General features: G+C 45.1%; 2 protein-coding genes across 2 annotated transcripts; both read right to left on the bottom strand.

The window, feature by feature from the left end:
- Positions 1-793: 793 nt before the first annotated feature.
- On the bottom strand, positions 794-13,686 carry LOC129456640 (saxitoxin and tetrodotoxin-binding protein 1-like). The gene is made up of 6 exons (XM_055225132.1): positions 13,577-13,686; positions 12,772-12,920; positions 10,997-11,073; positions 10,787-10,915; positions 998-1,123; positions 794-918 (listed from the first exon to the last, which is right to left on the bottom strand). Exons 1-6 carry the CDS (start codon positions 13,682-13,684, stop codon positions 848-850), a joined length of 660 nt encoding a protein of 219 aa, XP_055081107.1. The 5' UTR covers positions 13,685-13,686; the 3' UTR covers positions 794-847.
- A 651-nt stretch (positions 13,687-14,337) lies between these two features.
- LOC117378371 (saxitoxin and tetrodotoxin-binding protein 1-like) lies at positions 14,338-17,055 on the bottom strand. The gene is made up of 6 exons (XM_055225244.1): positions 16,936-17,055; positions 15,603-15,745; positions 15,257-15,351; positions 14,892-15,020; positions 14,485-14,604; positions 14,338-14,396 (listed from the first exon to the last, which is right to left on the bottom strand). Exons 1-6 carry the CDS (start codon positions 17,053-17,055, stop codon positions 14,374-14,376), a joined length of 630 nt encoding a protein of 209 aa, XP_055081219.1. The 3' UTR covers positions 14,338-14,373.
- Between the last annotated feature and the right edge of the window lie 313 nt (positions 17,056-17,368).

Here is a 17,368-nt window from a genome sequence, read left to right as displayed (position 1 = left end):
TCCTTCGGTTTAGTGCTTACATTGTCATAAAGGTCTTAACTTGCCGTCTGTGATTGTCCATCTGTAACTTGCTCTTGTTCTGCCTCCTGAAACTGGTGGGAGCTGTTTGGAAAAAACTAAACAAACCTGAAAGTTTGCATTTGATTTTGTCTGAAAAAGAGCCAGGATTTTTCAGATCTGTGGAGCCCATCCCCTGTTTGTTCCTCTGGATTCAGGCTGAGGAAAGCTGTAAATGTTGAGTCCAAACGGGGTCAGGGTAGAGGTTGTGTGCTAATGGTAAATATACTGTAGGTACACTGCCAGTCAAACTACTGCATGTGAACAGTGGAAGTGACTAAACACTAAATCAACTTTTTTTTTTCTACTAAACTGTATACGGTGTGTGAATAGCATCATCTACTGTTTCTAGTCATTTTGGGGAATTTTAGTACAAAATAGGTAAATTTGCAGCTTTCTGGTGAAAAATGTATACAGTAAAACTGAACTGAATGTGCTGCCTGCAGTGGCCTCTGCAATTCCACGTACTATGTGATATCACACACGACTGCTCTGATTACAGACAAGTGATTCTGATTACAAACACCTGGCTGCAGGGGCATCGTTTGAAGTATAGATGCCTGTTAGACCAATTACATTTATACTTCAAGAGCCACCCCTCCTCACTCTCCCTTTTAGTCCTCTAGACCCCGCCCTTCCTCCCCCTCACCCTCCCCTTTAGTCCTCCAGATTCCGCCCCTCCCCCTTCCCTGTCCTCGTTAATTGTTTAGAGACACATTAATGTGAGACTCATGTTCAGCTCAGAGACATTTATTCACTCAACATTAAATTTTTTTGGGGTGATTTTGGTTCAGGACGCCTCCGTTTTCTCCTTCTCCTCCTCCTTCTTCTCTTCTGGAGCAGACGTCCTGTGGCAGAAATCTGAAAAGTATATGAGCAGTTGAGGACAGTTGTTTAAACTTTACTATTTATTTGTTTATTAGCTTGTTTGTTTGTTTACCAGCCGTCCCATCGTAGCTCCACTCCTCATAGTTGTCCCCGCTCAGGTTCAGGCACTGGGCCAGTTTCCTGTGCTCCTCCTGATGCTTCTGCAGAACCTCCACATCTCTGTGGTGTCCCTCTTTCACTGAGGAAAACCAAGTCAGAACCAGGGACTAAACAAGGACTAAATCAGGACTGAACCAGGACTAAACCAGGTCGAAACCAGGATTAAACCAGGACTAAACCAGGACTGAACCAGAACTAAACCAGGACAGAACCAGGACAAAACCAGGACTAAACCAGGACTAAACCAGGACAAAACCAGGACTGAACCAGAACTAAACCAGGACTAAACCAGGACTAAACCAGGACTAAACCAGGACTAAACCAGGACTAAACAAGGATTAAACCAGGACTGAACCAGGTCAGAATCAGGGATTGAACCAGGACTAAACCAGGTCAGAATCAAGGACTAAACTAGGACTAAACCAGGTCAGAATCAGGGACTGAACCAGGACGAAACCAGGACTAAACCAGGACTGAAACAGAACTAAACCAGGACTAAATCAGGACTAAACCAGGACTAAACCAGGACGGAACCAGGACTAAACCAGGACTGAACTAGGACTGAACCAGGTCAGAACCAAGGACTAAACCAGGTCAGAACCAGGGACTACACCAGGTCAGAATCAGGGACTAAACCAGGGCTAAACCACTATTAAACTAGGACTGAACCAGGGAATGAACCAGGACTAAACCAAGTCAGAATCAGGGACTAAACCAGGACTAAACCAGGTCAGAATCAGGGACTGAACCAGGACTAAACCAGGTAAGAATCAGGGACTAAACCAGGAATAAACTAGGTCAGAACCAGGGACTAAACCAGAACTAAACTAGAACGAAACCAGGACTAAACCAGGACTGAACCAGAACTAAACCAGGACTGAACCAGAACTAAACTAGGTCAGAATCAGAGACAAAACCACGACTAAACCAGGACTGAACCAGGACTAAACTAGGTCAGAATCAGGGACTAAAATAGTACTAAACCAGGTCAGAACCAGGGACTAAACCAGGTCAGAATCAGGGACTAAACCAGGACTAAACCAGGACTAAACCAGGACTAAACCAGGACTAAACCAGGATAGAACCAGGGTCTCAACCAGGACCAAACCAGGTCAGAATCAGGGACTAAACCAGGACTAAACCAGGACAGAACCAGGGACTAAACCAGTACTAAACCAGGACTAAACCAGGACTAAACCAGGACTGAACTAGAACTAAACCAGGAATGAACCAGGACTAAACTAGGTCAGAATCAGGCACTAAACCAGGACTAAACCAGGACTAAACCAGGTCAGAACCAGGGACTGAACTAGTACTAAACCAGGACTGAACCAGAACTAAAACAGGACTGAACCAGGACTAAACTAGGTCAGAATCAGGGACTAAACCAGGACTAAACCAGGACTGAACCAGAACTAAACCAGGACTGAACCAGGACTAAACTAGGTCAGAATCAGGGACTAAACCAGGGCTAAAACAGGACTAAACCAAGACTACACCAGGACAGAACCAGTGTCTAAACCAGGACTAAACCAGGATTAAACCAGGACTAAACCAGGACTAAACCAGGACAAAACCAGGGACTAAACCAGGACTAAACCAGGATTAAACCAGGACTAAACCAGGTCAGAATCAGGGACCAAACCAGGACTAAACCAGGATTAAACCAGGACTAAACCAGGACTAAACCAGGACTAAACCAGGACAGAACCAGGGACTAAACCAGGACTAAACCAGGACTAAACCAGGACTGAACCAGGACTAAACTAGGTCAGAATCAGGGACTAAACCAGGACTAAACCAGGACTAAACCAGGATTAAACCAGGACTAAACCAGGACTAAACCAGGACTAAACCAGGACTAAACCAGGATTAAACCAGGACAGAACCAGGACGAAACCAGGACTGAACTAGGACTGAACCAGGTCAGAACCAAGGGCTAAACCAGGTCAGAACCAGGGACAAAACCAGGTCAGAATCAGGGACTAAACCAGGACTAAAACAGGACTAAAACAGGTCAGAACCAGGGACTAAACCAGGACTATACCAGGACTAAATCAGGATTAAACCAGGACTGAACCAGAACTAAACCAGGACTGAACCAGGAGTAAACCAGATCAAAATCAGGGACTAAACCAGGACAGTACCAGGACAGTACCAGGACAAAACCAGGATTAAACCAGGACTGAACTAGGACTGAACCAGGTCAGAACCAGGGAATGAACCAGGACTAAACCAAGTCAGAATCAAGGACTAAACCAGGACTAAACCAGGTCAGAATCAGGGACTAAACCAGGATTAAACCAGGTCAGAATCAGGGACTGAACCAGGACTAAACCAGGTCAGAATCAAGGACTAAACCAAGACTAAACCAGGTCAGAACCAGGGACTAAAACAGAAATAAACTAGGACTAAACCAGGAATAAACCAGAACTAAACCAGGACTGAACCAGGACTAAACTAGGTCAGAATCAGGGACAAAACCACGACAAAACCAGGACTGAAGCAGAACTAAACCAGGACTGAACCAGGACTAAACTAGGTCAGAATCAGGGACTAAACCAAGTCTAAACCAGGTCAGAATCAGGGACCAAACCAGGACTAAACCAGGTCAGAATCAGGGACCAAACCAGGACTAAACCAGGATTGAACCAGGACTAAACCAACACTAAACCAGGACAGAACCAGGGACTAAACCAGGACTAAACCAGGGCTAAACCAGTACTAAACCAGGTCAGAACCAGGGACTAAACCAGGACTAAACCAGGACTGAACCGGGACTAAACTAAGTCAGAATCAGGGACTAAACCAGGACTAAACCAGGACTAAATCAGGACTAAACCAGGATTAAACCAGGACTGAACCAGGAATGAACCAGGTCAGAATCAGGGACTGAACCAGGACTAAACCAGGTCAGAATCAGGGACTAAACCAGGACTAAACCAGGTCAGAATCAGGGACTAAACCAGGACAGAACCAAGTCAGAATCGGGGACTGAACCAGGACTAAACAAGGACAAAACCAGGTCTAAACCAGGACTGAACTAGAACTAAACCAGGACTGAACCAGGACTAAACTAGGTCAGAATCAGGGACTAAACCAGGACTAAACCAGGACTGAACTAGGACTGAACTAGGACTAAACTAGGTCAGAATCAGGGACTAAACCAGAACAAAACCGGGACTAAACCAGGACTAAACCAGGTCAGAACCAGGGACTAAACCAGGACTAAACCAGGACTGAACCAGGACTAAACTAGGTCAGAATCAGGGACTAAACCAGGACTAAACCAGGACTGAACTAGGACTGAACTAGGACTAAACTAGGTCAGAATCAGGGACTAAACCAGGACTAAACCAGGACAGAACCAGAACTAAACCAGGACTTAACCAGGACTAAACTAGGTCAGAATCAGGGACTAAACCAGGACTAAACCAGGACTAAACCAGGACTAAACCAGGACTAAACCAGGACAGAACCAGGGACCAAACCAGCACTAAACCAGGACTAAGCCAGGACTAAACCAGGACAGAACCAGGGACTAAACCAGGACTAAACCAGGACTGAACTAGAACTAAACCAGGACTGAACCATGACTAAACTATGTCAGAATCAGGGACTAAACCAGGACTAAACCAGGACTAAACCAAGACTAAACCAGGACAGAACCAGGGTCTAAACCAGGACTAAACCAGGACTAAACCAGGTCAGAATCAGGGACAAAATCAGGATTAAACCAGGATTAAACCAGAACTAAACCAGGACAAAACCAGGACTATACCAGGACTAAACCAGGTCAGAACCAGGGACTAAACCAGGAATAAATCAGGACTGAACCAGGACTAAACTAGGTCAGAATCAGGGACTAAACCAGGACTAAACCAGGACTGAACTAGGACTAAACTAGGTCAGAATCAGGGACTAAACCAGGACTAAACCAGGACTGAACCAGAACTAAACCAGGACTGAACCAGGATTAAACCCAGACTGAACCAGGAATAAACCAGGAATAAACCAGGTCAGACCCAGGGACTAAACCAGGTCAGAATCAGGGACTAAACCAGGACTAAACCAGGACTGAATCAAGACTAAACCAGGACAGAAGCAGGGTTTAAACCAGGACTAAACCAGGTCAGAATCAGGGACCAAACCAGGACTAAACCAGGATTAAACCAGGACTAAACCAGGACTAAACCAGGACAGAACCAGGGACTAAACCAGGACTATACCAGGACTAAACCAGGATTAAACCAGGACTAAACCAGGACTAAACCAGGACTAAACCAGGACTAAACCAGGACTAAACCAGGTCAGAACCAGGGACTAAACCAGGACTAAACCAGGACTAAACCAAGACTACACCAGGACAGAACCAGTGTCTAAACCAGGACTAAACCAGGATTAAACCAGGACAGAACCAGGGACTAAACCAGGACTAAACCAGGATTAAACCAGGACTAAACCAGGTCAGAATCAGGGACCAAACCAGGACTAAACCAGGACTAAACCAGGACAGAACCAGGGACTACACCAGGACTAAACCAGGACTAAACCAGGACTGAACCAGGACTAAACTAGGTCAGAATCAGGGACTAAACCAGGACTAAACCAGGACTAAACCAGGATTAAACCAGGACTAAACCAGGACTAAACCAGGACTAAACCAGGACTAAACCAGGATTAAACCAGGACTAAACCAGGACTAAACCAGGACTAAACCAGGACTAAACCAGGATTAAACCAGGACAGAACCAGGACTAAACCAGGACTGAACTAGGACTGAACCAGGTCAGAACCAAGGACTAAACCAGGTCAGAACCAGGGACTAAACCAGGTCAGAATCAGGGACTAAACCAGGACTAAAACAGGACTAAAACAGGTCAGAACCAGGGACTAAACCAGGACTATACCAGGACTAAATCAGGATTAAACCAGGACTGAACCAGAACTAAACCAGGACTGAACCAGGAGTAAACCAGATCAATATCAGGGACTAAACCAGGACAGTACCAGGACAGTACCAGGACAAAACCAGGATTAAACCAGGACTGAACTAGGACTGAACCAGGTCAGAACCAGGGAATGAACCAGGACTAAACCAAGTCAGAATCAAGGACTAAACCAGGACTAAACCAGGTCAGAATCAGGGACTAAACCAGGATTAAACCAGGTCAGAATCAGGGACTGAACCAGGACTAAACCAGGTCAGAATCAAGGACTAAACCAAGACTAAACCAGGTCAGAACCAGGGACTAAAACAGAAATAAACTAGGACTAAACCAGGAATAAACCAGAACTAAACCAGGACTGAACCAGGACTAAACTAGGTCAGAATCAGGGACAAAACCACGACAAAACCAGGACTGAACCAGAACTAAACCAGGACTGAACCAGGACTAAACTAGGTCAGAATCAGGGACTAAACCAGGTCTAAACCAGGTCAGAATCAGGGACCAAACCAGGACTAAACCAGGTCAGAATCAGGGACCAAACCAGGACTAAATCAGGATTGAACCAGGACTAAACCAACACTAAACCAGGACAGAACCAGGGACTAAACCAGGACTAAACCAGGGCTAAACCAGTACTAAACCAGGACTGAACCGGGACTAAACTAGGTCAGAATCAGGGACTAAACCAGGACTAAACCAGGACTAAACAAGGACTAAACCAGGATTAAACCAGGACTGAACCAGGACTGAACCAGGTCAGAATCAGGGACTGAACCAGGACTAAACCAGGTCAGAATCAGGGACTAAACCAGGACTAAACCAGGTCAGAATCAGGGACCAAACCAGGACAGAACCAAGTCAGAATCAGGGACTGAACCAGGACTAAACCAGGACAAAACCAGGTCTAAACCAGGACTGAACTAGAACTAAACCAGGACTGAACCAGGACTAAACTAGGTCAGAATCAGGGACTAAACGAGGACTAAACCAAGACTAAACCAGGACAGAACCAGGGTCTAAACCAGGACTAAACCAGGACTAAACCAGGTCAGAATCAGGGACCAAACCAGGATTAAACCAGGATTAAACCAGGACTAAACCAGAACAAAACCAGGACTAAACCAGGACTAAACCAGGTCAGAACCAGGGACTAAACCAGGACTAAACCAGGACTGAACCAGGACTAAACTAGGTCAGAATCAGGGACTAAACCAGGACTAAACCAGGACTGAACTAGGACTGAACTGGGACTAAACTAGGTCAGAATCAGGGACTAAACCAGGACTGAACCAGGACAGAACCAGAACTAAACCAGGACTTAACCAGGACTAAACTAGGTCAGAATCAGGGACTAAACCAGGACTAAACCAGGACTAAACCAGGACTACACCAGGACAGAACCAGGGACCAAACCAGCACTAAACCAGGACTAAGCCAGGACTAAACCAGGACAGAACCAGGGACTTAACCAGGACTAAACCAGGACTAAACCAGGACTAAACCAGGACTAAACCAGGACTGAACTAGAACTAAACCAGGACTGAACCATGACTAAACTATGTCAGAATCAGGGACTAAACAAGGACTAAACCAGGACTAAACCAAGTCTAAACCAGGACAGAACCAGGGTCTAAACCAGGACTAAACCAGGACTAAACCAGGTCAGAATCAGGGACAAAATCAGGATTAAACCAGGATTAAACCAGAACTAAACCAGGACAAAACCAGGACTATACCAGGACTAAACCAGGTCAGAACCAGGGACTAAACCAGGACTAAATCAGGACTGAACCAGGACTAAACTAGGTCAGAATCAGGGACTAAACCAGGACTAAACCAGGACTGAACTAGGACTAAACTAGGTCAGAATCAGGGACTAAACCAGGACTAAACCAGGACTGAACCAGAACTAAACCAGGACTGAACCAGGACAAAACTAGGATTAAACCCAGACTGAACCAGGAATAAACCAGGTCAGACCCAGGGACTAAACCAGATCAGAATCAGGGACTAAACCAGGACTAAACCAGGACTGAATCAAGACTAAACCAGGACAGAAGCAGGGTTTAAACCAGGACTAAACCAGGACTAAACCAGGTCAGAATCAGGGACCAAACCAGGACTAAACCAGGATTAAACCAGGACTAAACCAGGACTAAACCAGGACAGAACCAGGGACTAAACCAGGACTATACCAGGACTAAACCAGGATTAAACCAGGACTAAACCAGGTCAGAACCAGGGACTAAACCAGGACTAAACCAGGTCAGAATCAGGGACTAAACCAGGACTAAACCAGTACTAAACCAGGATTAAACCAGGACTGAACCAGGACTGAACCAGGTCAGAATCAGGGACTGAACCAGGACTAAACCAGGTCAGAATCAGGGACTAAACCAGGACTAAACCAGGACTGAACTAGGACTAAACTAGGTCAGAATCAGGGACTAAACCAGGACAGAACTAAGTCAGAATCAGGGACTGAACCAGGACTAAACCAGGACTAACCAGGACTGAACCAGGACTAAACTAGGTCAGAATCAGGGACTAAACCAGGACTAATCCAGGACTGAACCAGGACTAAACTTAGTCAGAATCAGGGACTAAACCAGGACTGAACCAGGACTAAACTAGGTCAGAATCAGGGACTAAACCAGGACTAAACCAGGATTAAACCCAGACTGAACCAGGAATAAACCAGGTCAGACCCAGGGACTAAACCAGGTCAGAATCAGGGACTAAACCAGGACTAAACCAGGACTGAACCAAGACTTAACCAGGACAGAAGCAGGGTTTAAACCAGGACTAAACCAGGACTAAACCAGGTCAGAATCAGGGACCAAACCAGGACTAAACCAGGATTAAACCAGGACTAAACCAGGACTAAACCAGGACAGAACCAGGGACTAAACCAGGACTATACCAGGACTAAACCAGGATTAAACCAGGACTAAACCAGGACTGAACCAGGACTAAACCAGGTCAGAACCAGGGACTAAACCAGGACTAAACCAGGACTAAAGCAGGTCAGAATCAGGGACTAAACCAGGACTAAACCAGGACAGAACCAGGGACTAAACCAGGACTATACCAGGACTAAACCAGGATTAAACCAGGACTAAACCAGGTCAGAACCAGGGACTAAACCAGGACTAAACCAGGTCAGAATCAGGGACTAAACCAGGACTAAACCAGTACTAAACCAGGATTAAACCAGGACTGAACCAGGACTGAACCAGGTCAGAATCAGGGACTGAACCAGGACTAAACCAGGTCAGAATCAGGGACTAAACCAGGACTAAACCAGGACTGAACTAGGACTAAACTAGGTCAGAATCAGGGACTAAACCAGGACAGAACTAAGTCAGAATCAGGGACTGAACCAGGACTAAACCAGGACTAACCAGGACTGAACCAGGACTAAACTAGGTCAGAATCAGGGACTAAACCAGGACTAATCCAGGACTGAACCAGGACTAAACTTAGTCAGAATCAGGGACTAAACCAGGACTGAACCAGGACTAAACTAGGTCAGAATCAGGGACTAAACCAGGACTAAACCAGGATTAAACCCAGACTGAACCAGGAATAAACCAGGTCAGACCCAGGGACTAAACCAGGTCAGAATCAGGGACTAAACCAGGACTAAACCAGGACTGAACCAAGACTTAACCAGGACAGAAGCAGGGTTTAAACCAGGACTAAACCAGGACTAAACCAGGTCAGAATCAGGGACCAAACCAGGACTAAACCAGGATTAAACCAGGACTAAACCAGGACTAAACCAGGACAGAACCAGGGACTAAACCAGGACTATACCAGGACTAAACCAGGATTAAACCAGGACTAAACCAGGACTGAACCAGGACTAAACCAGGTCAGAACCAGGGACTAAACCAGGACTAAACCAGGACTAAAGCAGGTCAGAATCAGGGACTAAACCAGGACTAAACCAGGACTAAACCAGTACTAAACCAGGATTAAACCAGGACTGAACCAGGACTGAACCATGTCAGAATCAGGGACTGAACCAGGTCTAAACTAGGTCAGAATCAGGGACTAAACCAGGACAGAACTAAGTCAGAATCAGGGACTGAACCAGGACTAAACCAGGACTAACCAGGACTGAACCAGGACTAAACTAGGTCAGAATCAGGGACTAAACCAGGACTAATCCAGGACTGAACCAGGACTAAATTTAGTCAGAATCAGGGACTAAACCAGGACTGAACCAGGACTAAACTAGGTCAGAATCAGGGACTAAACCAGGACTAAACCAGGATTAAACCCAGACTGAACCAGGAATAAACCAGGTCAGACCCAGGGACTAAACCAGGTCAGAATCAGGGACTAAACCAGGATTAAACCCGGACTGAACCAGGAATAAACCAGGTCAGAACCAGGGAGTAAACCAGGTCAGAATCAGGGACTAAACCAGGACTAAACCAAGACTAAACCAGGACAGAAGCAGGGTCTAAACCAGGACTAAACCAGGACTAAACCAGGTCAGAATCAGGGACCAAACCAGGACTAAACCAGGATTAAACCAGGACTAAACCAGGACTAAACCAGGACAGAACCAGGGACTAAACCTGGACTAAACCAGGACTAAACCAGGACAAAACCAGGACTATACCAGGACTGAACCAGAACTAAACCAGGACTGAACCAGGACTAAACTAGGTCAGAATCAGGAACTAAACCAGGACTAAACCAGGACTAAACCAGGACTAAACCACGACTAAACCAGGACTGAACCAGGACTAAACCAGGATTAAACCAGGACTGACTGTAGATGAGCAGGAAGGTCCCGTGGCTGTTGCTGTGATAGAGGAATTTCATGGTGTTTTCTGAACTGTGGAGGAATTCTGCTTCAGCCGTGTCATTGTACGGCTTCACCTCTCCGTCTTTGTGCTCCTCTGAAACCACAGGGAATGAGTGTGGGAGGGCATCTGACGCAGAGGGATACAGGAGAATGAGAGGGCATCTGACACACTTACCCCCTCCCTCCACTTGCAGGCGGTGGCCATTGTGAGGCAGGGTCATATTCAGGGTGTACATGGCACATTTCCCACCTCTGAAAAACAAAAACAACATGGAGTCTGAAGAGGGTCCAGTGATGGAGGACGGGGGAAGTTATAGGGGACAGTTTGGAGTTCAACATTTGGAATTTTGACTGCGAGTATCATAGCAACCAAAGAGCCAATCTCGAGTGAGACTATTGAAGGTAACACCCCTTCATCCCCACCTCTAGTTTAGCAGAGAGTGGGCACTTAGTAACTTTGTCAATCAAACCTGTTGCGAATGTTAGTGGCAGCAATGTCTGGGAAAAAAGGTGCCAGATTTGTCTCTTATTTATGTTCATATCTTGATTTACGGACACAATAGTGAAATAAAAACACCAGGACAAATATTTAAGACCAAAATGACGAGTCTGACAGCAGCAGTTTCAGAGAGAGGGGCAACAGTTTTTCAGAGTAAAGTGAATTGGAGCCAGAAGCGCACCCATGATCACTTCCTATTTGGATCGGAGCAGCTAGCAAGTTAGCTATGTCTATGGGTACAACAAGAGTCGAGCTGTGGTGATTGGCCCGGGTCACCATTGGTTTAGACCAATCACACGGTGGCAGTTTTTAATGTTCTAATGTTGTTTTCTCATCACAAACAGACCTGGAGATGTGTTTTGTTTCATTCACACATGTTTAACACACAAACCCTGCATATTTAGGGTGAGCTCTTCTCTAAGACACTTGGTTCCACCTTGTGATGTCATGTGGTAATACAGAAAGTGCTCCACTGTGTTTTTAAACTCCATACACTTTCACTAGAATCATTTGGATATTTTCATAACGATAGCTGGCTAGTTCCACTCAGAAGGACAGTCAGTTGAACCATTTCCGCCGTAATCTGATCACTGTGAGGTTTTTGCTGAATGGAGCTAAAATCACTAAATCCTGACAGATCAGAAGAGAGGGAGCTGAGGGTGGATGTGACTGACATGTGGAAAACTTCACTGGAGCACACTTCTGTCTTTACACAGTTCATCTTTGTGTGGCTTATGCTAATGCTAATTTTGGAGCCTAATAAATATTTAAATAACTGAAATAATGTACAGCTACGAATAATCGGATCGTCCTTACAACAGTTTTAATTTGGTCTTTATGTTAAATTTAACGTTTTAATATAAGTTGACAGATAAAGACATGCCTTTGTAAAAACAAACGTGTCCTGTAGTGAAGTTTTCCTTGGATTTGTAAAGTATTTAACATGTTGTCAGGGACATCCACCCACAGCTCATGGTCCACTCCCTGATCTGGATTTATTGATTTTTTTGCCGACAAAAAACCTCATAGACATTACATATGGCGGAAATGGTTGAGGCATCTGTCCCTCTGACTGGAAATAACCCACTACCACTGTGCACAGAGCTGCAAATCAGTACTGAACTAAAGGTAAAAGGAGCTGTCAACATGAAAACTACCAGTACACAACATCACAAGATGCAAAGAAGCATTTTGAGATGGAGACAGATTAATAATAAAGTGTTACTCAAAAATGTGTGAAAGAAACAAAACAGAAGTCCAGGTCTGTTTTTCAGGAGGGAACAACATTATTGAATAATTTGAAGCTCAGAGTCTATTTTGTGTAATATTGGACTTTTAATCATACATGATCTCGGTCCAAACTCAATCTGGGCTCTGAGTCCAGACTCCGGGTCCGGACTCAGTCCAGACTCAGTCCAGGTTCTGGATTTATGGTCTAGTCCAGGACTTACGCGTAGACATTGCGCTCGTGGAATTTCAGGCTGTGGTTGGACCAGAGTCGGATCTCCACATGAGAGCTGGTAAAATTCGGCAGCGGGTCCACCTCAGGACGTTTGGTCTTATCATGGACCAACCAGACTAAGACCCAGTCACCCTCCGCCTGTCAACAAGCAAGGTTAGTCCTCATTTAGTCCTGGGATGGTCCTGTTTAGTCCTCATTTGGGTCTGGTCTAGATATAGTTTAGTCCTGGTTCAGTCCTGTTGAAGTTCTGGTTTAGTCCTGGTTTAGTCCCGGTTTAATACTGGTTTAGTCCTGATTAAATCCTGATTAAATCCTGATTAAGTACTGGTTCAGTCCTGGTTTAGTCCTGATTAAGTCCTGGTTTAGTCCTTATTTAGTCCTGGTTTAGTCCAGGTTCAGTCTTGTCTTAGACCTGGTTTAGTCCTGGTTTAGACCTGGTTCAGTCCTGGTTTAGTCCTGGTTCAGTCCTGGTTTAGCCCTGGTTCAGTCCTGGTTTAGTCCTGGTTCAGTCCTGGTTTAGCCCTGGTTTAGTCCTGGTTTAGTCCCTGATTCTGACCTGGTTTAGACCCGGTTCAGTCCTGGTTTAGTCCTGGTTTAGTCCCTGGTTCTGACCTGGTTCAGTCCTGGTTTAGTCCTGGTTTAGTTCTGGTTTAGTCCTGATTTAGTCCTGGTTTAGTCCAGGTTCAGTCCTGTCTTAGACCTGGTTTAGTCCTGGTTTAGTCCTGATTAAGTCCCGGTTAAGTCCGTCCTGCTTCAGTCCTGTGGTTTAGTCCTGGTTTAGTCCCGGTTCAGACCTGGTGCAGATCTTCTGGGCCTAGAGTCTTGGGGTTGCAGGACAGGTGTTGGGCCTGGGTCCCCACCAGGACCAGGACCAGACCGAGGACTCCGAGAATGGACTTCATCTCGACACAGTGTCAGTCTGAGCTCACACACGATTTATACCCCTCAGAGTGACCAATCACAGCACGGCATGTGTTTGAACGGGCCGGCATTGATTTTAGAGTAGGAAATTGTTTGTAAAGTAATAGTAGAAAATAATCTACACATAAAACAGTCAAGTCTGAGATTTAAGATAATTTATGTTCTTTTTAAAGTTACAGTATGTAATTTTCTGAACGTGTCACCTACATGTCTCTATGAAAATAGAAACTAGGACTAAACCAGGACTAAACCAGGACTGAACCAGGTCTAAACCACATATAAACCAGGTCTAAACCAGGACCAAACCAGGACTAAACCAGGACTAAACCAGGTCTAAACCAGGATTAAACCAAGGCTAAACCAGGACTAAAAGAAAATCTAAGATCTAAGCTCAGATTCTTCATGTTTAAATAATTGAAAGTCCCAGTCCCAAGGAATGGAAAATGAACCTGTGACTATAATGCTGTGAGGCAAGAGAACTAACCACTCTGTCATTGTAATATATACCTTGTACACGGCTAACCAGTCAGGGCTAACTACTCTACCACAAGCTAACCATTTTGCCACACACAGGGCTAACCACCCTGCCACAGGCTAACCACTCTGCCACATTTCACAAAACAGACAACAAAATGAGAGTTTAGATATTTTATTTGTTTCTGCTGCTTCACTAATTCTCTTTGTGACAGAAATCTGAAAAACAAGAGACAAAGTGTTTAAGTTTGAATCATTTATAAAATATTAAAATAATAACGTAATCTAACAGTGTGTAAAGTTCTACCTGCTGTTCCATTGTAGTGGAACGCTGGCTCTGTGGGGAACCCCAAACACTCAGCTTGTTTGTGGAACTCTGCGTGTTCCTTCTTTATTTCCTCCACGTCAGTGTGATGTCCCTCTCTCCCTGAAAAAAGAACCAGGTCTGAAGCAGGTCTGAAACAGGTCTCAAGCAGGTCTGAACCAGGACTAAACCAGGACTAGACCAGGATTAAACCAGGTCTGAACCTGGTCTGAACCAGGACTAAACCTGGTATCGACCAGGAACAAACCATGACTTAATCCGGACTAAACCCGGTCTGGACCAGGACTAACCCAGGACTAACCCAGGACTAAATCCAGACTATACCAGGTCTAAACCTGGACTAAACCCAGTCTGGACAAGGACTACACTAGGACTGAAGCAGGACTCACAGTAGATGATAAAGAAATTGTTCCACTCGTCGCTGTTGAAGGTCATGGCCAGACAGTGATCACATCTCTGGTAGAACGAGAGCGTCACGTTATCGTTGAATGGTTCCAGTTTCCCCTCGTACTCCGTCCCTTCACAATAAGAGCACATAGAGGAGACACATGTCATAATAAGAGTGTGGAAATCACTGCCACTTCAGAGTAAGAGCACAGAAGAGACTTCAGGAGAGAAACCTGACCTACACAGGACCATGAATGATCATACTGATCACAGGCTCCTGAAAATGTGCTGTTTAAATCCATTTTGTATTTTTTTTTAACAATGTTTAATTATGTGTGTTATGTGTTTTATTGTGAAGGAGACTCACTTCCTTCATGAACCTTCAGTGTAAGATTGTGATGATCGCTGCCATCCACAACTGTTGCGTTCATTACGAAGAAGGAGCAATTCCACGTCTCACCCCTGAAACACCAACAAAGTCCTGGTTTAGTCCTGCTTCAGTCCTGATTTAGTCCTGGTTTAGTCCTGGTTCAGTTCTGATTCAGTCCTGGTTGAGTCCTGGTTGAGTCCTGGTTCAGTCCTGGTTCAGACCTGGTTGAGTCCTGGTTCAGTCCTGGTTGAGTCCTGGTTCAGTCCTGGTTCAGACCTGGTTCAGTCCTGATTTAGTCCTGGTTCAGTCCTGGTTTAGTCCTGGTTTAGTCCCGGTTCTGTACTTGTAGAAGTTGCTCTCTTGGTAGTTGAGGGTCTTGTTGTCGAGGAGCACTAGTTTCAGGTGAGAGCTTGTGACCTTTGGGATAAGAGCCTGACCTTTGGGCCCATCGCTGACCCCCCAAACTGCCACCCAGTTCCCCTGCACCTAGAAAACCAGAGACCAGGGTTAGACCAGACCAGATACCAGACTAGAGACCAGATGAGACACAACTGTTTTGTTTATTTATCTTTATGTATACAGGGAGAGTACCAGACTTTCACAAGCGCCAAATACAAACAAAAACAAACAAAACAAATAACTACATAGGTCCATTTGAAACATTAAAAACATGAGCAGGTGTGATTCTTAATTCCAGATAATTAAAGTGCATTAGTGGCACCAATCTAACCAGTTTTACATGTCCGTGAAATATATTTCATTTTTGGGGAAAAAAATAACTAAAAGCTTTTTCCTCATTTCAGTTCGAGTGCGGCCAGTTAAGACGCAGACAATCATGAGATCTTCTGTTAAAAAACTTCCTGTATCAAAGTTCAACAAGCAAGTGAGATATTGAGTCTATCGTCATAGTCCCTTATAAATACACTTTAAACAGTGTTGTTCTTCTGACAGAGATGGTCAACCTACTTTTCCATAGAGTGAAGAGTGATGGGTTTAAACTCATCACCTGTTATGAAATGAGTGAGAGGTTTCAGAGGTTTAAAGAAGAGGCTGAAGTCTGTGTGTGGATTATATCTGCGTAATCCAGCACAGAAACAAAGGAGCTTGAACAATGTATTTACTGTAAGTCATTGGGAGACAAGATTCATTCCTAATTTAGTCCTGGTTTAGTCTTGGTTCAGTCCTGGTTTAGTCCTGGTTCAGTCCTGGTTCAGTTCTGGTTTAGTCCTGATTCAGTCCTGGTTTAGCCCTGGTTCAGTCCTGGTTCAGTTCTGGTTTAGTCCTGATTCAGTCCTGGTTTAGTCCTGGTTAAGTCCTGGTTTAGTCCTGGTGTAGTCTTGGTTTAAACCTGGTTTAGTCCTGGTTTAGTCCTGGTTTAGACCTGGTTTAGCCTTGGTTCAGTCCTGGTTTAGCCCTGGTTCAGTCCTGGTTTAGCCCTGGTTCAGTCCTGGTTTAGTCCTGATTCAGTCCTGGTTTAGTCCTGGTTCAGTCCTGGTTTAGTCCTGATTCAGTCCTGGTTTAGTCCTGGTTCAGTCCTGGTTTAGTCCTGATTCAGTCCTGGTTTAGTCCTGATTCAGTCCTGGTTTAGTCCTGGTTCAGTCCTGGTTTAGTCCTGATTCAGTCCTGGTTTAGTCCTGGTTCAGTCCTGGTTTAGTCCTGATTCAGTCCTGCTTTACCTTTGGCAGATTCTCCTCTGTGATGCGGCCTTCACATTTTGGTTCATGGTCTTTGTGGTGGTCGGCTCGAACCAGGACAAGGACCAGCACCAGACTCAGGACTATCAGTGAGGACTTCATCTTGATGGAGTAGGAACACAGCTAATCACAGGCCTTTATTTATTATATACGAACAAATCAGAGCAGAGCGTTGAGCCAAAGTCCGCGTCGAGTCCTGGCTTGATCCAGTTTCAAGGTTAAAAACACAGAGCAGAGAAACATGTCACCCACGAAAGCAAAGGTTGGTGGTACAATCTCCCCAATCTGACACTTCACCCACTCACATCCTGACAGTGCCGTGTCCTGGTTTAGGGTTCAAATACTTTCACGTAAATCAAAGACTCATCCAAATTTCAGTGTACTCTGTCAACACAAACTAAAGAGCAAACTCATT

The sequence above is a fragment of the Periophthalmus magnuspinnatus genome, chromosome 11 (assembly GCF_009829125.3).
Source record: "Periophthalmus magnuspinnatus isolate fPerMag1 chromosome 11, fPerMag1.2.pri, whole genome shotgun sequence".
In the NCBI taxonomy this organism is placed as follows: domain Eukaryota; kingdom Metazoa; phylum Chordata; class Actinopteri; order Gobiiformes; family Gobiidae; genus Periophthalmus; species Periophthalmus magnuspinnatus.
Note: the sequence above shows the minus strand (reverse complement) of the source record. Positions and strands in the feature narration are given on the sequence as shown.